Source organism: Anomaloglossus baeobatrachus, chromosome 10 (assembly GCF_048569485.1).
Source record: "Anomaloglossus baeobatrachus isolate aAnoBae1 chromosome 10, aAnoBae1.hap1, whole genome shotgun sequence".
In the NCBI taxonomy this organism is placed as follows: Eukaryota; Metazoa; Chordata; class Amphibia; order Anura; family Aromobatidae; genus Anomaloglossus; species Anomaloglossus baeobatrachus.
The window spans coordinates 28,151,972-28,179,314 of NC_134362.1; the positions used below are offsets into that span (position 1 = coordinate 28,151,972).

Consider the following 27,343-nt stretch of genomic DNA (forward strand, 5'->3'; position numbering starts at 1 on the left):
ATAATGTTTTTGCAGTGTTTCTTTTCCTAGAGATGGATGCACAGTTACACTGCTCAGTACTGCTGTATAATCTTTTTGCAGCAAGTGTTTCGTATCCAGAGATGGATGCACAGTTACACTGCTCAGTACTGCTGTATAATCTTTTTGCAGCAAGTGTTTCGTATCCAGAGATGGATGCACAGTTACACTGCTCAGTACTGCTGTATAATCTTTTTGCAGCAAGTGTTTCGTATCCAGAGATGGATGCACAGTTACACTGCTCAGTACTGCTGTATAGTGTTTTTGCAGAGAGTGTTTCTTATCCCAGAGGTGGATGCACAGCTACACTGCTCAGTACTGCTGTATAATCTTTTTGCAAGTGTTTCGTATCCAGAGGTGGATGCACAGCGACACTGCTCAGTACTGCTGTATAATGTTCTTGTTTCTTAACATCTGCTACATAAAGAAAGGAGAACAGAAATCCCGTGTCTGTGTGTGCTCTATATTGGAGGTAACAAATTTCAATTCAGGATTTTTTCTCTTCTTAATAAATGCGACACAAAAGAAAGAATTAGTATTTATTTAATACATATTAATAAAATTATTCACATACAGGTGGATTTGATGCTGTGTCCGCACAGCAAGAAGCTCCAGGTGCACTGTACAGCTGCTTCACATACAAATATAGACAGGGCAAAAATGCTCAAATTACAGGCAAATGAATCCTGACGTACGGCCTCCTCTGCAAAGCCAGCGCTGGATGGAAAAGCTTCCCATGGCGGAGATTTGCAGCACGCCCGTGTACAGACGCAGTTGCTCCTTAGCCATGGCCCGATCAGCATTCGCTGACTACATAGTGTAATATATTGGTGCTCAGGAGCAACTGAGTTTGGGCAGAAAATCTCAGCAAACGGAAACTTTTCCCGTTAAAAAAAGAAAATATATATTTGTACAAATCGGACCTGTATACTCGGCCCGCTACACAATGACCTAACCGGTAACCAGAAAATCTAATAAGCTATACAAAAGTAGCGGATGACCTCGTACACCCCCCTCCTATACATGGTTCGTCCTCGGCCCATCCTCTTTAATTCTCGGTACCGCTCTTCTGGTTACCTCCTCGCTCTGTGAGTACAATCTAAACCAAAAGACAAAGTGCATCGCTCTCAGACCACCGCCGCCGCCACCAGCAGAATACTAACAGCAGGTTTTCTTTTTCCATTATTATTTTTTTTTGTTTTTTTTTACAATAACTTAACCCAAATCTCTAATGATCTCAGGAATTGAGGAAAAAAAAAAAAAGATAATAAAAATGAGGGTGGGGGGGGGGGGGGTTGATGTTAATACAGATCGCTCAGTCCGGCAGTCTTCCTGGCTTTCTGCATCAGCGCCCGGAGCTGGAACTGCTTGCGGGATAGGAGACGAACATGCTGGAAAACAGAAAAGACCTTCAAAAGTAACAGTCCCGAAAAAAATGTACAATAACTAGTGTGAATTTTTCAGGATCTGGGGCTCAGTGACGGCTTATTTTTTTGCAACTAATAAAAAAGCACTAGCGCTCGAGCTGACGTTTTCAATGGTACCATTTTTGTGCAGATGCTACCTTTTGATTGCCTACTATTGAATTTTGCGCAAAATTTGTGACGACCAAAAAAACTGTAATTTGAATTTTTTTTGCCGCTACATCGTTTACCGAACAGATTGGGTGGTTCTGAACACAGCAATATCAAATGTGTATGTTTATTTTTATTAACCCTTTAATTTTCAATGGGGTTGGGGCGGGGGGGGGGGGGTGTGATTTGAACTTTTTTTTATTTTTTACACTTTACTAGTCCCCCTAGGGGGACTTTATAGATCCACAGTCTGATCGCTCATTCATTTCTGCTGATCAGAGCTGCACAGCTCAGATCAGCAGAAATGCAATGTTCCTGTTAGAGCTGCTGCTCTGCCGCCTGTAACAGGAACTACATCATGATAGTAACCCACATGACCCATCGCTACCATGACAACCACTGGCTTCATTTGATTGCGTCAAGGGCCTCCGATGGCGGTGGAGAAAGGCACATTCCCCACTGCAGCACTTTAAAATCGCACTGTCATATATTGACAGCGCTATTTAAGGGGTTACCAGGCACAGGTGGATCGCGGCTCCACCTGCTCCTGCGAGGCACACACGTCTGCTGTACAAATCAGCAGACATGTGCGGGGATCACCGCAGCCAGCTGTTATCACCCCTTCATGATTTAGGACGTACCGTTACGTCCTAGGTCGTGTAGGGGTTAAAGTGGCTGATAACAGAATAATAGACCATACTGAAGTATAGAATTTAAGAGGACCTTTATCGTTCTGTGAATGGCAGTTGATATCTGACTTTCCCTGGCATGCTACGGCATATTATATTATAAGAGACCAACCTTGAGAAAGACGTCCAGGTCTATCACGCCGCGCCGGAGCGCCTCCCCCAGGTAAAAGATGGTGTCCTCTATAGCGTTCTCCTCGGCGTACAGGTTCAGGATCTGCTTATAGAGCGGGGCTGTCGGCACGATCACCTCGTCGATGTCTCTGTACTCGGACTGGCTCTCCATCTTCTCCACCACCGCTCCCAGCTCCTCGTCTTTCTTCCTTAGGGTTTCAATATTTTTATCCACTTCCGTCTGATGGAAACATAAGAAATCCCGATGTGAAAAAAGAAACTACAGGGGACATTCTAGTGATGGACACGTTGTGACCAGCTCGGTTTTCCATGCACAGTAGCCCTCGGCCACCTTGCTGTGCCATATTCAGCGCTGGGCAGACCAGACCCCTTCTATGTGGATGTATGCTGCATCTGTTTTTGGGAACGCTAGGAGACACTACTGGATCCATCATAGTGGAAACAGAGCTCTAAGGTTGCTTTCCTCTCCCCATCCAATGGTCCCATCGGGGCTTCTGTCCGAACCCCTGCAAAACGGGTGTTGGATGTATGTGCCGATAGGGCCATTGACTATAATGGTGGAGACTGAGTCACCGTGTGATCTGTCGTGTACCATTTTCGAGAGTATACGCTGAATGGAGATGGACACCCAGACGCAGTCTACTATATCTGGGTCTCCCACACCAATAGGCGTACAGTTAGGTCCAGAAATATTTGGACAGTGACACAAATTTTGTTATTTTAGCTGTTTACAAAAACATGTTCAGAAATACAATTATATATATAATATGGGCTGAAAGTGCATACTCCCAGCTACAATATGAGAGTTTTCACATGCAAATCGGAGAAAGGGTTTAGGAATCATAGCTCTGTAATGCATAGCCTCCTCTTTTTAAGGGACCAAAAGTAATTGGACAAGGGACTCTAAGGGCTGCAATTAACTATGAAGGCGTCTCCCTCGTTAACCTGTAATCAATGAAGTAGTTAAAAGGTCTGGGGTTGATTACAGGTGTGTGGTTTTGCATTTGGAAGCTGTTGCTGTGACCAGACAACATGCGGTCTAAGGAACTCTCAATTGAGGTGAAGCAGAACATCCTGAGGCTGAAAAAAAAGAAAAAATCCATCAGAGAGATAGCAGACATGCTTGGAGTAGGAAAATCAACAGTCGGGTACATTCTGAGAAAAAAGGAATTGACTGGTGAGCTTGGGAACTCAAAAAGGCCTGGGCGTCCACGGATGACAACAGTGGTGGATGATCGCCGCATACTTTCTTTGGTGAAGAAGAACCCGTTCACAACATCAACTGAAGTCCAGAACACTCTCAGTGAAGTAGGTGCATCTGTCTCTAAGTCAACAGTAAAGAGAAGACTCCATGAAAGTAAATACAAAGGGTTCACATCTAGATGCAAACCATTCATCAATTCCAAAAATAGACAGGCTAGAGTTAAATTTGCTGAAAAACACCTCATGAAGCCAGCTCAGTTCTGGAAAAGTATTCTATGGACAGATGAGACAAAGATCAACCTGTACCAGAATGATGGGAAGAAAAAAGTTTGGAGAAGAAAGGGAACGGCACATGATCCAAGGCACACCACATCCTCTGTAAAACATGGTGGAGGCAACGTGATGGCATGGGCATGCATGGCTTTCAATGGCACTGGGTCACTTGTGTTTATTGATGACATAACAGCAGACAAGAGTAGCCGGATGAATTCTGAAGTGTACCGGGATATACTTTCAGCCCAGATTCAGCCAAATGCCGCAAAGTTGATCGGACGGCGCTTCATAGTACAGATGGACAATGACCCCAAGCATACAGCCAAAGCTACCCAGGAGTTCATGAGTGCAAAAAAGTGGAACATTCTGCAACGGCCAAGTCAATCACCAGATCTTAACCCAATTGAGCATGCATTTCACTTGCTCAAATCCAGACTTAAGACGGAAAGACCCACAAATAAGCAAGACCTGAAGGCTGCGGCTGTAAAGGCCTGGCAAAGCATGAAGAAGGAGGAAACCCAGCGTTTGGTGATGTCCATGGGTTCCAGACTTTCGGCAGCGATTGCCTCCAAAGGATTCGCAACAAAATATTGAAAATAAAAATATTTTGTTTGGGTTTGGTTTATTTGTCTAATTACTTTTGACCTCCTAAAATGTGGAGTGTTTGTAAAGAAATGTGTACAATTCCTACAATTTCTATCAGATATTTTTGTTCAAACCTTCAAATTAAACGTTACAATCTGCACTTGAATTCTGTTGTAGAGGTTTCATTTCAAATCCAATGTGGTGGCATGCAGAGCCCAACTCGCCAAAATTGTGTCACTCACTGGCCAAATATTTCTGGACCTAACTGTATATCGCCAAAAATGGTGACACATGGTGACTCCGTCTGCACCATTATAGTCAGTGGCCCCGTCGGAACATACATCCGAAACCCATTTTGCAGGGGTTTTGGGCGAAAGCCCCGACGGGACCACTGACTGGGGAGAGGAACGCGATGTGAAAGCGGCATAAAGGGGGCTTTACACGCAGCGATATCGCTAGCGATGTCGCTGGTGAAAGCACCCGCCCCCGTCGCTGCCCGTGGCGCACAATATCGTTAGGAGCCGTCACACGGGACTTACCTGCCTGGCGACATCGCTGTGTCCTGCGAACCGTCTTCTTTCTAAGGGGGCGGTTCGTTCGGCATCACAGCGGAGTCACTAAGCAGCCACCCAAAAGAAGCAGAGGGGCGGAGATGAGCGGGACGTAACATCCCGCCCGCCTCCTTACTTCCGCATTGCCGGTGGCCGCAGGTAAGCTGTTTGTCGTTCCCGGGGTGTCACACGTAGCGATGTGCGCTGTCTCGGGAACAACAAACAACCTGAGACGTTTACAATCAACGATATTTTGAAAATGAACGACGCATCAACGATCGACGATAAGGTGAGTATTTTCCATCGTTAACGCTCGTTCATTGATATCACACGCAACGACGTCGCTAACGAGGCCGGATGTGCGTCACCGAATCCGTGACCCCGGCGATATCTTGATAGCGATGTCGTTGCGTGTAACAGGGCCTTCAGGTGAAGCCCAGACCATAAATCTGCCATGTCCTGCATTACCACTTCCTGGTCCAGCCGGGTGACCATCTCCTCCAGCTTCTGGTGGCCTTTCTTCAGATCCTCCTCGGTGCGCTTCAGGGCGTTCAGCTCCGCCTGCGCGCGGTCTATTTCTTCCTTCATCCTCCATCTTAACTTGTCACTTACAGCAGAGATGAGGGAGGCCCGGATTGTGTCCTCACCGATGGTGCCGTCTCGAGCTGGACCTGCGGGCCGATAACACAAAAGATCAGTGTCTGGATCATGCCTGTAACCTCATAAGTACCACGGCAGAAGCGAGGGGGTTTCATGATGTAAACTCCCAAGCTCACGCCAAATGGGCACCTATGGGGACTTTTTTTCTTAAATCCATGTATTTCGGGATAAAAATCATTTGCAATTCAGTTTCATTAGAACTTTTGCACAGATTGGCTTTTGCAAGATTTTTGCTTCCCTCCAAATTCAAGTTTGATGTGGTCTCTGCTCATAAATCAGTGGAGAGCAAGTCAGAAAAAAAAAAACAAAAAAAAAAAACACAACCCAACATTACAAGCTCCCCATCATTTTATCTGAACGAGCTCACTGATGGATTCTCAGTTAACTCATTCTGCAGCTAGCAAAAGACAACAGTCTATTGTGCAAAATTGTTGATGATATCCAATTACAAAAATTTTAGCTCCACATACATGCATTTAAAGAAAAAAAAAAAATAATCCTCAAAAGGTGGACATATACCCGTACATACTTCTTTATATACAGTGGCCACCATAATAACTACAAAAAAACTGGCTGGAACGAGGCGTGTAAAGCCAAAAAAGGGACAAAATCCACGAGACGCTGACCTAGAAGCAAAAGGTCTTTACACATATCAGTATTCTCAGCAGATTGATCCTGTAATCTTATCTGGGGATTATACTATGGGCGGTGCAGTTTAATTATCAGGCTGATTGTAAATCCCATGTGCAGATATGGCCTGTCCGTGTCAGCATTGCACCACATGGCGGTCTGTCTCCTGCCCACACCGGGGACACATCCTGCACAGGAGGCCGCTCAGTCCTGGACATGCACTCAGCACATGACCGGAGGCGACTGCACATCCTGCAAAGGAGGCCGCTCAGTCCTGGACATGCACTCAGCACATGACCGGAGGCGACTGCACATCCTGCAAAGGAGGCCGCTCAGTCCTGGACATGCACTCGGCACATGACCGGAGGCGACTGCACATCCTGCACAGGAGGCCGCTCAGTCCTGGACATGCACTCGGCACATGACCGGAGGCGACTGCACATCCTGCACAGGAGGCCGCTCAGTCCTGGACATGCACTCGGCACATGACCGGAGACGACCGCACATCCTGGACATGCACTCAGCACATGACCGGAGGCGACCGCACATCCTGCACAGGAGGCCACTCAGTCCTGGACATGCACATAACCGGAGGCGACCGCACATCCTGCACAGGAGGCCGCTCAGTCCTGGACATGCACTCGGCACATGACCGGAGGCGACTGCACATCCTGCAAAGGAGGCCGCTCAGTCCTGGACATGCACTCAGCACATGACCGGAGGCGACCGAACATCCTGCACAGGAGGCCGCTCAGTCCTGGACATGCACTCGGCACATGACCGGAGGCGACTGCACATCCTGGACATGCACTCAGCACATGACCGGAGGCGACCGCACATCCTGCACAGGAGGCCACTCAGTCCTGGACATGCACATAACCGGAGGCGACCGCACATCCTGCACAGGAGGCCGCTCAGTCCTGGACATGCACTCGGCACATGACCGGAGACGACCGCACATCCTGCACAGGAGGCAGCTCAGTCCTGGACATGCACTCAGCACATGACCGGAGGCGACTACACATCCTGCACAGGAGGCCGCTCAGTCCTGGACATGCACTCAGCACATGACAGGAGGCGACCGCACATCCTGCACAGGAGGCAGCTCAGTCCTGGACATGCACATAACCGGAGGCGACCGCACATCCTGCACAGGAGGCCGCTCAGTCCTGGACATGCACTCGGCACATGACCGGAGACGACCGCACATCCTGCACAGGAGGCAGCTCAGTCCTGGACATGCACTCAGCACATGACCGGAGGCGACCGCACATCCTGCACAGGAGGCAGCTCAGTCCTGGACATGCACATAACCGGAGGCGACCGCACATCCTGCACAGGAGGCCGCTCAGTCCTGGACATGCACTCGGCACATGACCGGAGGCGACCGCACATCCTGCACAGGAGGCCGCTCAGTCCTGGACATGCACTCAGCACATGACCGAAGGCGACCGCACATCCTGCACAGGAGGCCGCTCAGTACTGGACATGCACTCGGCACATGACCGGAGACGACCGCACATCCTGCACAGGAGGCCGCTCAGTACTGGACATGCACTCAGCACATGACCGGAGGCGACCGCACATCCTGCACAGGAGGCCGCTCAGTCCTGGACATGCACTCGGCACATGACCGGAGACGACCGCACATCCTGCACAGGAGGCCGCTCAGTCCTGGACATGCACTCAGCACATGACCGGAGGCGACCGCACATCCTGCACAGGAGGCCGCTCAGTCCTGGACATGCACATAACCGGAGGCGACCGCACATCCTGCACAGGAGGCCGCTCAGTCCTGGACATGCACTCGGCACATGACCGGAGACGACCGCACATCCTGCACAGGAGGCAGCTCAGTCCTGGACATGCACTCAGCACATGACCGGAGGCGACTACACATCCTGCACAGGAGGTCGCTCAGTCCTGGACATGCACTCAGCACATGACAGGAGGTGACCGCACATCCTGCACAGGAGGCAGCTCAGTCCTGGACATGCACTCGGCACATGACCGGAGACGACCGCACATCCTGCACATGCACTCAGCACATGACCGGAGGCGACCGCACATCCTGCACAGGAGGCCGCTCAGTCCTGGACATGCACTCAGCACATGACCGGAGGCGACCGCACATCCTGCACAGGAGGCCATTCAGTCCTGGACATGCACATAACCGGAGGCGACCGCACATCCTGCACAGGAGGCCGCTCAGTCCTGGACATGCACTCAGCACATGACCGGAGGCGACTACACATCCTGCACATGAGGCCGCTCAGTCCTGGACATGCACTCAGCACATGACAGGAGGCGACCGCACATCCTGCACAGGAGGCCGCTCAGTCCTGGACATGCACATAACCGGAGGCGACCGCACATCCTGCACAGGAGGCCGCTCAGTCCTGGACATGCACTCAGCACATGACCGGAGGCGACTGCACATCCTGCACAGGAGGCCGCTCAGTCCTGGACATGCACTCAGCACATGACCGGAGGCGACTGCACATCCTGCACAGGAGGCCGCTCAGTCCTGGACATGCACTCAGCACATGACCGGAGGCGACTGCACATCCTGCACAGGAGGCCGCTCAGTCCTGGACATGCACTCAGCACATGACCGGAGGCGACCGCACATCCTGCACAGGAGGCCGCTCAGTCCTGGACATGCACTCAGCACATGACCGGAGGCGACCGCACATCCTGCACAGGAGGCCGCTCAGTCCTGGACATGCACTCAGCACATGACCGGAGGCGACCGCACATCCTGCACAGGAGGGAAAGTAATGGGCTCTGCCGGCTGGAAAAGGAGTGCACAGAGCGGAGTGAGCAGATCACCCCTCTGTATCTCACATTAATGGAGTAGTGTCACCTGTAATGCGGTCTCTGCATCTCTTTTAGGGAATGAGGAGGGGTCCACCTTCTTTTATATTCCAAATTCAAGTTGTAAGATGGGTGAAAACTGCCCCAATATTGAGTTGAGACATCAGCACCTGTCCTGGCAGATCTACTTTTGACGGTTTCTACACAGGAGAGATCTTCCATTCTGTCTCAGTGCTTTGTGTGCAGAGGACTGGCTGACTACTCCTATCAATGGCTAAGCCAGTCCCCTTCTCACTATGTCTGTGTGACGGGGGCTTGCTGACTACTAATATCAATGGAGAACCAAGCCCCCTTCTGTGTGCGAAGGGGGCTGGCTGACTAGTAATATTAAATGGCCAAGCCAGCCGCCTTCTCTCAATGTCTGTGTAAAGGGAGAAGGCTGACTACTAATATCAATGCCCACGCAAGCCCCATTTTCTCTACAGCTGTGTGAAGGGGGTCTACTGACTACTCATATCAATGGCTAAGCCAGCCCCCTTGTCTGTGTGTGAAGGGGGCTGGCTTACTTATTGACATAACAGCCAGCCCTCTATACCACACCAGCGGCTCATCTAGAGGAGGATCTTCAGTGTTAGAGCAAAGTCATAAACTGAGTGCAGATATCTTGAGATGTGGGGAACATTTCATAAGTATTTAAAAAAAAAAATAAAAATAAATAAATAAATAAAAGACTTTCTAGCTGGAGTGCCCCTTTATATAAGCGGATTATGTTGAACCAGTTTCCACTAATTCAGCAACATTTTAGTTCACAGGGTTACTTTTTGATCTAAACTTGGGTACGGCCCATAAGAGGTGCGGGTGTCGGGACCTTCTTCAGGACTTGGGACCCTGGGAGCATTTCCGTTACCCGTATTCGGGGTATCAACAATCCCTGTCCCATGTAACACGCTGCAGGGATCTGGAGAGGATTAGATCTTCTCTGCCATCAGCGCCGTCCGGCAGATATTCTATTATACGGTATTAAACCAGTCACCAACAGTAACTCAGCGGTGGATGTGAGTCTAGGACCGCAGCTCGGAGCCGTGCACGCTCTTTGTAACTCTAGGGGACATATTTTGGATTCAACAGATCTATAGAGCAAGTTATAAGCAAAAGTCCCTCTTATACCCCACATTCACCAAACATCCTGAGTCGGGGGATACACGTTTTGCACTGACAATCACACTGTACTGCTTGATCTGCCCCCGCGGCAGTAACCCATCACCGTGCCCACAACGTGACCCCGTAACATTTCACTATTTTTATCCCGGCTGTGCGGGCTTTGTGCCATCTGGGCTGAAATCGCCCTTAACCTTTATAGCTCGCAGGGTCAGGTTACAGCCGCGCCGGTCGTACGGTACAGGGGAAATGCATATAGGGCAGAGGACGAGCCGATAAACGCACATTACAGACCCAGCGAAAGTGCACACGGCGGCTCGGATTTGAGTCTCTACAAGTGGTGCAGACATCACCGGGCAGCCTTTTATCTTAGGGGTACTTCTCACATAGGGAGATCGCTGCGGAGTCACGGTTTTGGTGACGCACCAGTGACCTCATTAGCGATCTCGCTGTGTGAGACACGGAGCAGCGATCTGGCCCCTGCTGTGAGATCGCTGCTCGTTACACGCAGTGCTGGTTCATTTTTTGCGCGTTGCTCTCCCGCTGTGACGCGCACATCGCTGTATGCGACGAACTGAATGTGCAGGGAGCCGGCAGCTGGCAGCCTGCGGTAAGCTGTAACTAAGGTAAATATCGGGTAACCAAGGGAAGCCCTTTCTTGGTTACCCAATATTTACCTTGGTTACTAGCGTCCGCCGCTTTCAGGCTGCCAGTGCCGGCTCCCTGCTCCCTGCACACGTAGCCGGAGTACACATCGGGTAAATAAGCAAATCGGTTTGCTTATTAACCCGATGTGTACTCTGGCTGGGAGTGCAGGGAGCCAGCGCTAAGCGGTGTGCGCTGGTAACAAAGGTAAATATCGGGTAACCTAGCGCTTGGTTACCCGATATTTACCTTAGTTACCAAGTGCAGAGTCGCTTCCACGCAACGCTGCTGGCTGAGGGCTGGTCACTGGTGAGATCTGCCTGATTTGACAGCTCACCAGCGACCATGTAGCGAAGCACCAGCGATCCTGACCAGGAGCGTCGCTAAAGTGTGACGGTACCCTTAGTCTGTAAAAATGCACTGTCAACTATCAGATCAGTGGGGGTCCGGCACCTGCTACCCCCACTAATCAGCTGCTCCTCTGCCGGATCTATGTGAACACTGACAGCGAAACTCAGCTCCACACACTGTAGCGGCCGCTGTGGAGTACCGCAACTGAGTGCATTCACTTCAATAGGAGCTGATCTGTAGTACCCAGGAGTGACCACTAGACCGTGTGCGGCGCTGTGCTGGCACTGTACTCTGCTGATCGCAGGGGACCAAGTGACAGACCCCCCCACCAGTCTGGTATTGACCACCTACCCAAAACATAGGTGATTAATACCATAAACCCAGACATCCGATTTACAGAGGACTAGTCAGCACCCTGACATGTCTGTTTTAGTATAAACTTTCCCAATTAAGCCAATTTTAGAACATTTTACTTGCTATTCTCCTATACTAACCCTCTGTTAGTCCTCCTGTAAATGCATGAATATATGGAAATTAGTTTGGGGTGGTATCCGAACACGATCTGCCCTGGGCAGCACTTATTGGATAGTCCCAGTGTGGAGGGGCACAACCTATTGACAAGACGAAATAGTAATGCCCTGCTGTCATACTAAAGTTTCCAGGAGGAATAACAGAGGGACAATACAGCATAGAAATATATGTCCTAGGAGACCCCTGCTATTGCAGTTATTCTGGGGAGGTTGTATGTACCCCCAAAGTTGATGAAAAAAATAAAATATAAAAATTATAAATAATAAATACAAAAACTAAAAAAACATACAATTTCAAAATAAAAAAATAAATCAAAATAAAAAAATAGAAAAAACATAAAAAACTAAAAATAATCAAAATATAAAGTATAAAAATCATACACTACATATGACCATAAAATAAGTGAAAATGTAAAAAAAATAATTAACAATATAAAAGTAATATAAAAATATAAAGTAATATTATAACAACTATTACAAATAAAGAAATACAAAAACTAAAAAATATACAATTTCAAAACATAAGAAATTAAAAATAATGAAAATATAAGAAAAATAAAGTATAAAAATTACATATATACATACATATATGTATGTATATATGTAATTTTTATACTTTATTTTTCTTATATTTTGACTATTTTTAATTTCTTATGTTTATTTTGAAATTGTATATTTCTTTATTTGTAATAGTTGTTGTTATATTACTTTATATTTTATATTGTTTTTATATTATTTTTTTACATTTTCACTTATTTTATGGTCATATGTAGTGTATGATTTTTATACTTTATATTTTGATTATTTTTATTTTTTTATATTGTTATTTTTTCTATTAACACACACATATACACACACACACACACACATTATATAACACCATAAAATAAGTGAAAATGTAAAAAAAAATATAAAAACAATATAAAAATAAAAATAATAAAGAAATACAAAAACTAAAAAATATAAAATTTCAAAATAAAAAATAATAATCAAAATAAAAAAAATAGAAAAACAATATATAAAGTAATCAATCTAAAATTAAAAATAATCAAAATATAAAAAAATAATCAAAGTATAAAAATCTAAAAATTATACACTATACATATGACCATAAAATACATGAAAAATATATTTTCGTGCTAAAAAAGTAAAAATAAACAAAAAACGAACAAAACTATAGACATTTGGTATTGCAGTAATGAAATGAATTAGGGAACATAGTTCATATGCTAAAACAAAAGTTGCTCAGTCACTAAGTGGTTAATACATTGAGCATTTTTCTATGGCCCTTAATGAAGTCATTAAGATTGTCTAATGAAAGGCCGGGCACTTGGCAGAGAAATCTGACGAGCCGCTATGAATGAGGACGTTAATGAGCGAGGCCGGGTTATGAAACACCGGTATAAATGGAGGTGGATTTATGGCCGGAGCAGTTGTGTAATCGCTGATGAATAAAGTTCTCCAGAACCCAGGAAACCCGTCCAATAATCCTCATACAAGAACATAACCAACAGACAAACCCAGGAGCGCGACGCCCCCTAGTGGCATACATATATAACACAGCGCACAGCCATCTAGTGGCATACATATATAACACAGCGCACAGCCATCTAGTGGCATACATATATAACACAGCGCACAGCCATCTAGTGGCATACATATATAACACAGCGCACAGCCACCTAGTGGCATACATATATAACACAGCGCACAGCCATCTAGTGGCATACATATATAACACAGCGCACAGCCATCTAGTGGTATACATATATAACAGCGCACAGCCATCTAGTGGCATACATATATAACACAGCGCACAGCCATCTAGTGGCATACATATATAACACAGCGCACAGCCATCTAGTGGCATACATATATAACACAGCGCACAGCCATCTAGTGGCATACATATATAACACAGCGCACAGCCATCTAGTGGCATACATATATAACACAGCGCACAGCCATCTAGTGGCATACATATATAACACAGCGCACAGCCATCTAGTGGCATACATATATAACACAGCGCACAGCCATCTAGTGGCATACATATATAACACAGCGCACAGCCATCTAGTGGCATACATATATAACACAGCGCACAGCCATCTAGTGGCATACATATATAACACAGCGCACAGCCATCTAGTGGCATACATATATAACACAGCGCACAGCCATCTAGTGGCATACATATATAACACAGCGCACAGCCATCTAGTGGCATACATATATAACACAGCGCACAGCCATCTAGTGGCATACATATATAACACAGCGCACAGCCATCTAGTGGCATACATATATAACACAGCGCACAGCCATCTAGTGGCATACATATATAACACAGCGCACAGCCATCTAGTGGCATACATATATAACACAGCGCACAGCCATCTAGTGGCATACATATATAACACAGCGCACAGCCATCTAGTGGCATACATATATAACACAGCGCACAGCCATCTAGTGGCATACATATATAACACAGCGCACAGCCATCTAGTGGCATACATATATAACACAGCGCACAGCCATCTAGTGGCAATAGTATTTTTCCCACCAAACATGACATTCCTACAAGAACACTGTCAATACAAACCATTGGATCGGCAATGCCTGCCTCTTAACCCGCTCACTGCTAGGGCACTAGAAAGCCAATTTAAGGGTTAATACATAAGCAGCAAAGATCATTTATCACAGCGGTACTCACCGGAGTTGGTAACTTGAGGATGAGGTACAGGGGGCTGCGGATACATCTGGGGGCCGGATGTGGGGGGATAGGAGCCACCAGGTGGATAGTAGCCAGGATACCCGCTAAGAACAGAACCAGACAATTAATGTGCAGACACTGGAAAAGGGGTTTAATGCTGGTACTACGCGAGGAAGGCATCGGCTGACTACTGTGCCCCGTCTCCCTCCATAAATGAATGCTAAGGCTATCTGCGCACTGAGCGTTTTTTGCGGCGTTTTTGGGGTGCATTTTTGTGAGTTTTTGGGCTTAAAACTGCATGACTTTGCTTCCCCAGCAAAGTCTATGACTTTTCATTTTTGCTGTTCGCACACATCTTTTTATTTTTTAGCTGCGTTTGAGCTTAAAGGGAACCTGTCATGAGAAATGTCCCCTAAAACCTCACAGATTCCCCCTCTGCAGCTCCTGGGCTGCATTCTATAAAGGTCCCTGTTATGATTGTGGCCACTTTCTGACCTAAAAAAAGTGTTTATAAAGTTGTACCTTTTTTGCTTCTGATTCTGTAAATACGTCCCGGGGGCGGGCTGCCTGATGGCCGTTAGTCTGCCCCCTGGTCCTGTATGCCGCCCCCATCGCTGATTACAATAATGCTGGACGCCGCCCCCTGCTACATCCATCGCCGCGCATGCCCAGTGCCCATCTGTCGGGGATGAGCACTGTGCCTAGCGTCACCGCTGGTGACGTGCACGCAGGGTTAAGATTATGGGCGGTGCTGTGATGTTTATTCCTAAGCAACCGCCCATAATCGCGGGGCCGCGCTTGCCCCCTCGGCCTGCTTCGTTCTGCGCAAGCGCGCTGCTGCTGACCCCCACGTCACCTCCTTCCCATCTTGCCCCGAGGCAGGAAATAGATGGGAGGAGCGGTGACTACACCGATCAGGAGGAGACGCGGAGATCAGATTACCAGCAGCGCGCTTGCGCAGAACGAAGCAGGCCGATAAACATCACAGCACCGCCCATAATCTTAACCCTGCGTGCACGTCACCAGCGGTGACGCTAGGCACAGTGCTCATCCCCGACAGATGGGCACTGGGCATGCGCGGCGATGGATGTAGCAGGGGGCGGCGTCCAGCATTATTGTAATCAGCGAGGGGGGCGGCATACAGGACCAGGGGGCAGACTAACGGCCATTAGGCAGCCCGCCCCCGGGACGTATTTACAGAATCAGAAGCAAAAAAGGTACAACTTTATAAACACTTTTTTTAGGTCAGAAAGTGGCCACAATCATAACAGGGACCTTTATAGAATGCAGCCCAGGAGCTGCAGAGGGGGAATCTGTGAGGTTTTAGGGGACATTTCTCATGACAGGTTCCCTTTAACAAAAAAAAAACCATGTCAATTTTTTCCTGCCTTTTTCACCCATGCAATGCATTGGAAAAACGCAGCAAAATGCAGCCAAAAATGCACCGAAACGCAGTAAAAAATGCATGCGTTTTTTACCGGCGTGTTTTTGCCGTGGGTGTGCGTTTTTTTGCAGCCAAAAAAACGCACAAAAATGCAGCCTTAAAAAAACCGCTGTGCGCACACAATAGCCTAAGGAGTCCTACACAGGCTGAGCTATGATAAAGATGGGGAGGAAACTAAGTAGATATAATATATCAGTAAATGTAAAGCTTATGACATGACATTTACTGTACCTTGGGTTGGACGGGAGACCGGCCGATGGGTAAGGGGGGATGGCTCCTGGCATGTACGAGGCTGAAAAACACATGGAAGGAAAGGAATAAAGGAAAAACAGTGCAAAGGAGAAGCAAGACGGATTATATTGTATAATTATATAATTATGGGGCCATCGTGCCACCAACATCATCATATAAGTGACCGCACGCCTCTCCTGAAACATGGATACTGGCAATGTAACATTACCAAAGGCCGACGTCTCCCATTATTTCTATGAGCCTGAAGTCTATGGAATATTGTGGTCGGTGCTATAGACTGATCCAATACTGACAATGTCCAGACCAAGGCAAACGGCTACAAGTAAGAGCGGCGTATCCATTGCCGTGCCTATATGAATCACGGAGACGATGGCCGTCCTTTTCTATCTCACGGGTCAGGATGGACGCCAGGAGATCAACCAACCTCATCGTTCAGGACTCGCACCTTGAAAAAGATGTTGTGGAGACTGATATGATGGTCGCTCTTTTCTATGATTCATATGCGGAGAAAGGGAAGGGTCCGGGCAGCTGCTCATACTTGTGTGGAGACAGCCGAGACCCCACAATGAGAGCTGAACCCCCCCAGGTGGATAATATTGCGCGGCTCATCATTAAGTGCTGCCGATGATGTGATCCACTTTCCTTCTATTTATGTTAGTACGTTACAAAGCAGCATTTATTCCGCAGCCTTTAACAGACATCATCACTGTCCCCATCGTGGCTGACATCTCCATGAACAGGGAGCATAAAGCTGGATACAAATACTCCGGCCAGAGAGAAGTCTGGAGAGTGCGGGGTCTCATCTGCGGGGGGCTGCTGTAGTGGCCGGGGGGCTAGCACAGTTTGTCCAGAATCTGCACTAAAAGCCTGACATTTATAAATCTGGTCTAAATAGCAGCAATACAATATACAGTGGAACCTCGCTTAACGAGTAACCCACTAAACGAGAATTTTGCTTAACAATCAAAGCTTTCTGTAAATTTGTAACCCGCTTTACGAGCAAGCTTTGCTGTACGAGCGAAATCCTCACCGCACACACTTCCGGTTCCGTCCATCCACCGCGCTCTGACCCGCACTTGCAGTTCACACAAACACACACGCATGCACATACAGTATTATGCTCACCTTACCTTCCGTTCCACCACCGGCCTCATGGGTCTTGTAGTTCTCGGGTACATCGCGACGTGCTCGCGGCGAACTACAAGTACCATGAGGCCGGTGGTGGAACGGAAGGTAAGGTGAGCATATAATATCTGTACCTTCTGTTTCATCGCCGGTCTCCTGGGTCCTGTAGTGCGCCGCTCCAGGCATCTGCATCCATAGCGACGAAGCAGGAACTTCCTGTCACCGCTACTCAAAGGCAGCGCGCTGGCCAATCAGAGGCAAGCGGCTCTGCCTTTGACGTCAGCTCTCTGGCAGCAGAAGTTCTTCCCTCGTCGTTATAGTTACCTGATACACGACCCGCACCGGAGAACAGCAAGTTCCAGGAGCCCGGTGATGGAACGGAAGGTAAGGTGAGCATATAATATGTGCGTGTGTGGAATGGCACAATAGGGGATCAGGATGGGACATTTAAAGGGGTTATCTGGCTTCTTTGACATTTTTTTTTTTATTACCCTATTGGGCTACATTGGGGCAGGTAAGTAGATGGAGACCACTTACCTGCCCTGCTGTCAGCCCCTCTCCCCCGGCTCAGAGCGGTCATGTGACCGCTCCTGCTGCGATTTTGCGGCTTCCGGTCATTTCATGTCAACATGGGCAGGGCCATGTTGACATGCAAATGTGGAAGAGCATGTCGCCTCCCTGCTGGGTGTCTACAGTGTGATGAGCCCCGCCCCCTTCCCTGCACCCTCCCACACATTCCCCCGCACCTCTTTAACTCTCCAGTAACCTCCCCTGCACTGCTGTGGGGGTCCGTGACCTGGGGGAGGGGCCTGGCGGCGGCTGCCGTGGTGTCAGCTCCAGCACCGGGCCCCTGCTCAGGATCGCACATTCAAATGTACCGGCATCACAGATCACAGATGCCGGTAGATTTTAAAGTGCTGATGAGAAGCAGCGCAGCGCAGCTTCTCATCACTGTCCCTCAGGCTGTCTGTGCGCTCTTCAGCACAGCGGTGACGTCACTACTGTGCTGATATGTCCAGAGCACGAACGTGCAGGAGCGGCGGGGGACCGAGGACAGGTGAGTATGTACTCCCTACATGTGTTGCCGATGGGGATGGGGATGTTGGGGGGGTTGCAGAGCCATATGTGTGCGTGTGCAGAGCCATATGTGTGTGTGTGCGGTACAGAGCCATATGTGTGTGTGCGGTACAGAGCCATATGTGTGCGGTACAGGGCCATGTGTGTGCGTGTGCGGTACAGAGCCATATGTGTGCGGTACAGAGCCATATGTGTGCGTGTGCGGTACAGAGCCATATGTGTGCGGTACAGAGCCATATGTGTGCGGTACAGAGCCATATGTGTGCGTGTGCGGTACAGAGCCATATGTGTGCGGTACAGAGCCATATGTGTGCGTGTGCGGTACAGAGCCATATGTGTGCGGTACAGGGCCATATGTGTTCGGTGCAGAGCCCGATATGGGGCTGTTATTTGCAATGCTGTAGTGATACCAGGTCAGGTGCTGGGGAAGAATACTGACAGGGAACGTGTGTGCAGGGGGCGGGCAGAGGGAGGGGCTGGACACTGGGGTGGGTGGTGACAGCTGTGACTGAGGTTCAGCACAGGAAGTGGTCATGTTTGCTGGAGCTGAATGTAAACAAGAGCTGAAGAGAATAAAGGGATAATTCAAGAGGAACAAAAGTTAGAAAACAAAAAGAAGGGAATTTTGTTACTTACCGTAAATTCCTTTTCTTCTAGCTCCTATTGGGAGACCCAGACGATTGGGTGTATAGCACTGCCTCCGGAGGCCACACAAAGCATTACACTAAAAAGTGTAAGGCCCCTCCCCTTCTGGCTATACACCCCCAGTGGGATCACTGGCTCACCAGTTTTAGTGCAAAAGCAAGAAGGAGGAAAGCCAATAACTGGTTTAAACAAATTCACTCCGAAGTAACGTCGGAGAACTGAAAACCGTTCAACATGAACAACATGTGTACCCGAAAAACCACCAAAAATCCCGAAGGACAACAGGGCGGGTGCTGGGTCTCCCAATAGGAGCTAGAAGAAAAGGAATTTACGGTAAGTAACAAAATTCCCTTCTTCTTCGGCGCTCCATTGGGAGACCCAGACGATTGGGACGTCCAAAAGCTGTCCCTGGGTGGGTAAAGAAATACCTCATGTTAGAGCTGCAAAAACAGCCCTCCCCTACGGGGAGGCAACTGCCGCCTGCAGGACTCTTCTACCTAGGCTGGCGTCCGCCGAAGCATAGGTATGCACCTGATAATGTTTGGTGAAAGTGTGCAGACTCGACCAGGTAGCTGCCTGGCACACCTGTTGAGCCGTAGCCTGGTGACGTAATGCCCAGGACGCACCCACGGCTCTGGTAGAATGGGCCTTCAGCCCTGATGGAACCGGAAGCCCAGCAGAACGGTAGGCTTCAAGAATTGGTTCTTTGATCCATCGAGCCAGGGTGGCCTTGGAAGCCTGCGACCCTTTGCGCTTACCAGCGACAAGGACAAAGAGTGCATCCGAGCGGCGCAGGGGCGCCGTGCGGGAAATGTAGATTCTGAGTGCTCTCACCAGATCTAACAAATGTAGATCCTTTTCATACCGATGAACTGCATGCGGATAAAAGGAAGGCAAGGAGATATCCTGATTAAGGTGAAAAGATGATACCACCTTAGGGAGAAACTCCTGAATGGGGCGCAGCACTACCTTGTCCTGGTGGAACACCAGGAAGGGAGCCTTGGATGACAGCGCTGCTAGTTCAGACACTCTCCGAAGAGACGTGACCGCTACCAGAAAGGCCACTTTCTGTGAGAGTCGAGAAAGTGACACATCCCTCAGGGGCTCAAAAGGCGGCTTCTGGAGAGCAACAAGGACCTTGTTTAGATCCCACGGATCTAACGGCCGCCTGTACGGAGGTACGATATGACACACCCCCTGCAGGAACGTGCGCACCTGAGAAAGTCGCGCTAGACGCTTCTGAAAAAACACGGATAGTGCCGAGACTTGCCCTTTAAGGGAGCCGAGCGACATGCCCTTTTCCAACCCAGATTGCAGGAAGGAAAGAAAGACAGGTAACGCGAATGGCCAGGGGGATACTCCTTGTGCAGAGCACCAAGATAAGAATATCTTCCACGTTCTGTGGTAGATCTTAGCAGAAGTGGACTTCCTAGCCTGTCTCATGGTGGCCACGACCCCTTGGGGTAATCCTGAAGACGCTAGGATCCAGGACTCAATGGCCACACAGTCAGGTTCAGGGCCGCAGAATTCCGATGGAAAAACGGCCCTTGGGACAGTAAGTCTGGACGGTCTGGTAGTGCCCACGGTTGGCCGACCGTGAGATGCCACAGATCCGGGTACCACGACCTCCTCGGCCAGTCTGGGGCGACGAGTATGACGCGGCCGCAATCGGATCTGATCTTGCGTAACACTCTGGGCAAGAGTGCCAGAGGTGGAAACACATAAGGGAGCCGGAACTGCGACCAATCTTGCACTAAGGCGTCTGCCGCCAGAGCTCTTTGATCGCGAGACCGCGCTATGAAGGTCGGGACCTTGTTGTTGTGCCGAGACGCCATTAGGTCGACGTCCGGCACCCCCCAGCGGCGGCAGATTTCCTGAAACACGTCCGGGTGAAGGGACCATTCCCCTGCGTCCATGCCCTGGCGACTGAGGAAGTCTGCTTCCCAGTTTTCTACGCCCGGGATGTGAACTACTGATATGGTGGATGCTCTTTCCTCCACCCACATCAGAATCCGCCTGACTTCCCGGAAGGCTTGCAGACTGCGTGTCCCTCCTTGGTGGTTGATGTATGCCACCGCTGTGGAGTTGTCCGACTGAATTCGGATCTGCTTTCCTTCCAGCCACTGCTGGAAGGCTAATAGGGCAAGATACACTGCTCTGATTTCCAGAACATTGATCTGAAGGGTGGACTCCTGCTGAGTCCACGTCCCTTGAGCCCTGTGGTGGAGAAAAACTGCTCCCCACCCTGACAGACTCGCGTCTGTCGTGACCACTGCCCAGGATGGGGGCAGGAATGATCTTCCCTGTGATAATGAGGTGGGAAGAAGCCACCATTGCAGAGAGTCCTTGGCCGTCTGAGAAAGGGAGACTTTCCTGTCCAGGGAAGTTGTCTTCCCGTCCCATTGGCGGAGAATGTCCCATTGAAGTGGGCGCAGATGAAACTGCGCGAACGGGACTGCCTCCATTGCTGCCACCATCTTCCCTAGGAAGTGCATGAGGCGCCTTAAGGGGTACGACTGACCCTGAAGGAGAGACTGCACCCCTGTCTGTAGTGACCGCTGCTTGTCCAGCGGAAGCTTCACTATCGCTGAGAGAGTATGAAACTCCATGCCAAGATACGTTAGTGATTGAGTCGGTGCCAGGTTGGACTTTGAAAAGTTGATGATCCACCCGAAAGTCTGGAGAGTCTCCAGCGCAACATTCAGGCTGTGTTGGCATGCCTCTTGAGAGGGTGCTCTGACAAGTAGATCGTCTAAGTAAGGGATCACCGAATGTCCCTGAGAATGCAAGACTGCTACCACTGCCGCCATGACCTTGGTGAAAACCCGTGGGGCTGTCGCCAGACCAAATGGCAGAGCTACGAACTGGAGATGGTCGTCTCCTATCACAAAACGTAGAAAACGTTGGTGCTCTGTAGCAATCGGCACATGGAGATAAGCGTCCTTGATGTCTATTGATGCAAGGAAATCTCCTTGAGACATTGAGGCAATGACGGAGCGGAGGGATTCCATCCGGAACCGCCTGGCGTTCACATGCTTGTTGAGCAGCTTTAGGTCCAGAACAGGACGAAACGAGCCGTCCTTTTTTGGAACCACAAAGAGATTGGAGTAAAAACCTTGCCCTTGTTCCTGCAGAGGAACAGGGATCACCACTCCTTCTGCTTTTAGTGAGCACACCGCTTGCAGAAGGGCATCTGCTCGGTCGGGCCGTGGGGAGGTTCTGAAGAACCGAGGCGGAGGACGAGAACTGAATTCTATCCTGTACCCGTGAGACAAAACGTCTGTTACCCACCGGTCTTTGACCTGTGGCAGCCAAATGTCGCAAAAGCGGGAGAGCCTGCCACCGACCGAGGATGCGGAGGGATGAGGCCGAAAGTCATCAGGCAGCCGCCTTGGAAGCGGTTCCTCCGGTTGCTTTCTTGGGGCGTGAATGAGCCCGCCAGGAATCTGAGCTCCTTTGCTCCTTCTGAGTCCCTTTGGACGAGGAGAATTGGGTCTTGCCGGAGCCTCGAAAGGACCGAAACCTCGACTGCCACTTCCTCTGTTGAGGTTTGCTTGATCTGGGCTGGGGTAAGGAGGAGTCCTTACCCTTGGATTGCTTAATGATTTCAGCCAATTGTTCACCAAACAGTCTATCTACAGATAGTGGCAAGCTGGTTAAACATTTTTTGGAAGCAGAATCCGCTTTCCATTCCTTTAACCACAAGGCTCTGCGCAAGACAACAGAGTTGGCAGACGCAATTGAGGTACGGCTTGTAGAGTCCAGGACAGCGTTGATAGCGTAAGTCGCAAACGCAGACATTTGCGAGGTTAGGGACGCTACTCGCGGCACTGCTGGACATATGATAGAGTCCACCTGTGCCAGGCCAGCTGAAATAGCTTGGAGTGCCCACACGGCCGCGAATGCTGGAGCAAACGACGCGCCGAAAGCTTCATAGACAGACTTTAACCAAAGGTCCATCTGTCTGTCATTGGCATCTTTAAGTGAAGCCCCGTCTTCCACTGCAACTATGGATCTAGCCGCTAGCCTGGAGATTGGGGGGTCCACCTTTGGACACTGGGTCCAGCCTTTGACCACGTCAGGGGGAAAGGGATAACGTGTATCCTTAAGACGTTTGGAGAAACGCTTATCTGGGTAAGCATGGTGTTTCTGGACTGATTCTCTGAAGTCAGCGTGGTCCAGAAAAGTACTCAGTTTAGGCTTGGGATACCTGAAATGGAACTTCTCCTGCTGTGCCGCTGCCTCCTCTGCAGAAGGGGCAGGGGGAGAAATTTCCAATAGACTATTGATGGCCCCTATAAGGTCATTTACCATGGCGTCACCATCAGGAGTATCCAGATTGAGAGCGGTTTCAGGATTAGACTCCTGATCCCCCTCCTCTGTCTCATCATGTAGAGACTCTTCTCGCTGAGACCCTGATCCGCGTGATGACGTGGAGGGTCTCTCCCAGCGAGCACGCTTAGGCTGCCTGGGACTGTCATCTGAATCAGAGCCGTCAGGCTGAGATGCCTGGGACCCCCTTGAAGCACGGATTAACTCCAACTGAGGGGGACCGGGGAACGTTGCCGCAGCAGTGTCCATGGACTGAGGAACTGGTCTGGCCTGCAAGGTCTCTAGGATTTTTGTCATAGTGACAGACATCCTGTCAGCAAAAACTGCAAACTCTGTCCCCGTCACCGGGACAGGGTTCACCGGCGACTCTGCCTGGGCCACTACCACCATAGACTCCGGCTGACGAAGTGGCACAGGGACCGAACATTGCACACAATGGGGGTCATTGTAACCTGCCGGTAGATCAGCCCCACAAGCGGCACAAGTAGCGTATTGCTGTGCAGCTGCAGCCTGTGTCTTGGCACCCTTGCGTTTTGCAGATGACATGTTGTCGTCTCCTCAGAGCAATTGGGGTATACAGCCAAGAAGCGACCTTACAGTGCAAAATATATATATATATATATATGGTACAGAGAAAAAAGTACACAAATATAACACTGTGGCACTAGTGGGGCCAGCACTAATGTGCTGCTTACCGCCCGCTTAACGCGGGTGTGTGGTCGCCAGAAATCCCTTGTCTGGGTCTCCCAGAGCCTGCGTCCGTTCTCCAGCTTGACTGCATGTAAGAATGGCTGCCGGCGTCCTGTGGAGAGGGGCGGGCCCTGGGCGTGTGCAGACAAAGAGCGGGAAACCTGCGTCCCCCTGTGCTCAGTGAGAGGGCTGGAGCATGTAAATAAGGCTCCAGCCCTCGGCGCTGAGTAATCGTACAGCGTCTCTCCCTTGCCCTGATTGACAGGGTGGGGGCGGGAACGAAGCGGAGCTAGGCCGCAGAAGCCGGGGACTAAATTTATAAGCGACGCCGTCGTAAAAGCACGGTCGTCGCTAAGTCCCCGGCGCACTACAAGTCGCAGCCGCGCCGCCGCCTAGGGGCGGCCGGCGCGGCAGTCCCCAACACAAAGTCACTCAGAAAACACTGTAGTGACTGTAACCCCAGCGCGCAGCGCTACTGTCCCCGGCGCACTAGCACACCCAGCAAGTCTGGAGTGTGCGCGGTCTGTACATACGGGGACCCAGAGTACCTTAATGTCGCAGGGCCTTGTCCCTGAACGGTACCCAGCTCCGTATCCAGCAGGTTCCATGGGTCTGTGGATGGAGCCCGGCCTCAGGGCTTGGGGGCCGGTAAGATCCCACTTCCTCAGAGCCCCTCAGGGGGATGGGGAAGGAAAACAGCATGTGGGCTCCAGCCTCCGTACCCGCAATGGGTACCTCAACCTTGACAAACACCGCCGACATAAAGTGGGGTGAGAAGGGAGCATGCTGGGGGCCCTAGTATGGGCCCTCTTTTCTTCCATCCGACATAGTCAGCAGCTGCTGCTGACTAAACAGTGGAGCTATGCGTGGATGTCTGACCTCCTTCGCACAAAGCAGAAAACTGGTGAGCCAGTGATCCCACTGGGGGTGTATAGCCAGAAGGGGAGGGGCCTTACACTTTTTAGTGTAATGCTTTGTGTGGCCTCCGGAGGCAGTGCTATACACCCAATCGTCTGGGTCTCCCAATGGAGCGCCGAAGAAATAACAATGTAGGTGTGATTTATATGACAATACAGCACAGATAAACTCAGAAATTTTTGTTAAGCTAATGTCGGACAACTCCTTTAACAAGTTGTGGAACGAATTGTCTGCATTGTAATGATTTCCTATGGGAAATCTTGCTTTGCTGAACGAGTAACTTGGTTTACAAGCACAGTCCCAGAACGGATTGTTCTCGTTAACCAAGGTTCCACTGTACTGTGTTTTCTGAATTGTAAGACACTTTTTTTTTACCCAAAACTGGGGGTAAAATGGGGATGCGTCTTACAAAATCGGATATGGCTTATCAGGGCGGCGGTGGTGGAGCAGGGACATAGGACAAGCTCGGGGGTGTCGTGGCAGGCCCATTGAATCTGCCGGAGGGCAGCAAGGGGTGTCACTGCAGTGGAGTGACTTGAGAGTCACAGGACGAGGTGTCTCGGTGGCAGGTGCATTGAGCTGACTGCGGGCTCCATGGAATCGCTTGCGGTTGACGCAATGGGACTTCAAGAAAATGGCCAAGGAAGTAGCAGGTTCACAGATTGACACGATTGACTTCAAGAAAATGGCCGCGGAGTTCTACATGCATACGCACCGGTTCCGCAGCCATTTTCTTGATGTTAATCTCGTCAACTGCAGCCCACCAGCAGATCAGTAGCGCACGCCAATGCGACAACCCGCAGCCCGCCGGAAGATCAATGGTGCCAGCCGCCGCGACACCCCCGAGCCCGCAGTATCACCGACCCTCCTGAGCCGCAATGCACCCTTCCTCTGAGCCGGCAGCATCACCCTGTCTCCTGTGACCTTCCTGAACAGCTCCACCACCGCCGCACCACCCCTACCCCTGGTGAGCATTAGGATTAAGATGCCCTAGGATTATCAGACGGACCCTCATTTTAACATTAAAAATGATGATTTTTTCCTATTTTCCTCCTCTAAATTTGGGATGTGTTATAAAACGAACAATAAGGTAAATGAATCTATCACCAGGTTTATCCGGCATGATCTGAGGGTCTGTCACAAGAATACACTCTCAGATAGGGCAGAAAGAAACCAGTGACAGGGTCCCTTTAAACCCAGCCCTATATTCAATGTTTGAGTAGATACTCGCACTCCCCATGTTCTGTCGATTCTATGTTTTTGCAATTTTTCTAGATTTTTTTTTTTTTTTTTTTAAAGTGGAGATATATTAATATACCAGCAAAACTGCAAAAAAAAAAAAAAAAAAGATTTCCATGCAGAACTGTCAGTTATGCGGATACAGTTTATCACCAAAGAAAGTTACAAAGAGATCAGACTCACTGTTGGGCGGTCCGGTGGCCGGGTACATGTATGGCGCTGGTGCGGAAGATCGGGAGAAGACTGGCGGCTCCTCTCCAAATACGACAATCAGGATCTGAATTAACCCCAGCAGGTCTGATGGAGGCTGCGGAGAGGGAATAAAGCGGTGACTACAGGGAGCAGAGCTCATCCGGGGCTCGCGGTTCGGCTGCCTCCAGCACATTCTCATTCAGTCACGTTCTGTTACCGTCACACTGTGCAGCTCCTCAGCCGCGAGGAAGCGGCAGGTGGGACGAGCTGTCACTATGGAGCGTATAGGCAGCATATAACGAAGAAGGGAAACAAGTACTAAATCCAATGACCATGTAATTAGCGGCTTGTATTTTCTGGTGTGTGTTTGTCTGTATTTATTACACACACACATACACAATCATGGTTGAAAGTGTTGGCACCCCTGATATTGTTCCAGACATGAAGTATTTCTCCCAGAAAATTATTGCAATTACACTTTTTTTTTATATACATGTTTATTTCCTGTGTGCGCACTGGAACAACATAAGAAAACAAAAAAGGGTAATTGGACAGAATGTAACAAAAACAAAAAAAAACACAAATGGGCTGTAAAAAACAAACAAAAAAAAAAAAAACGTTGCCAAAATTTCCAAAAAATTGTGGGTTAACAACTTTGTTTCAATCAGGTGATGCTCATTCAAAATCACATGTGGCAAGTAACAGGTGTGGGCAATATGAAAATCACACCTGAAACCAGATAAAAAGGGGAGAAGTTGACTTAATCTTTGCATTGTGTGTGCCACACTAAGCATGGAGAACAGAAAGAGAAGACAAGTGTCTGAGGACTTGAGAACCAAAGTTGTTGAAAAAAAAATCATCACACTCCAGAAATCTTGATGTTTCTTTGTCCAC

At 49.3% G+C, this 27,343-nt stretch overlaps 1 protein-coding gene across 1 annotated transcript in view; it reads right to left on the reverse strand.

The window, feature by feature from the left end:
• Positions 1 to 544: 544 nt before the first annotated feature.
• Positions 545 to 27,343, reverse strand: part of TSG101 (tumor susceptibility 101) — a 43,586-nt gene continuing 16,787 nt past the window's right edge. Inside the window, exons 5-10 of the mRNA XM_075325484.1 lie at positions 26,441 to 26,564; positions 16,211 to 16,271; positions 14,536 to 14,639; positions 5,494 to 5,696; positions 2,394 to 2,633; positions 545 to 1,409 (exon numbers count right to left, since the gene is read on the reverse strand). Of these exons, the coding sequence (XP_075181599.1) occupies positions 1,320 to 1,409; positions 2,394 to 2,633; positions 5,494 to 5,696; positions 14,536 to 14,639; positions 16,211 to 16,271; positions 26,441 to 26,564 (822 nt within the window). The 3' untranslated portion in view covers positions 545 to 1,319. The remainder of the gene's footprint in view (positions 1,410 to 2,393; positions 2,634 to 5,493; positions 5,697 to 14,535; positions 14,640 to 16,210; positions 16,272 to 26,440; positions 26,565 to 27,343) is intronic.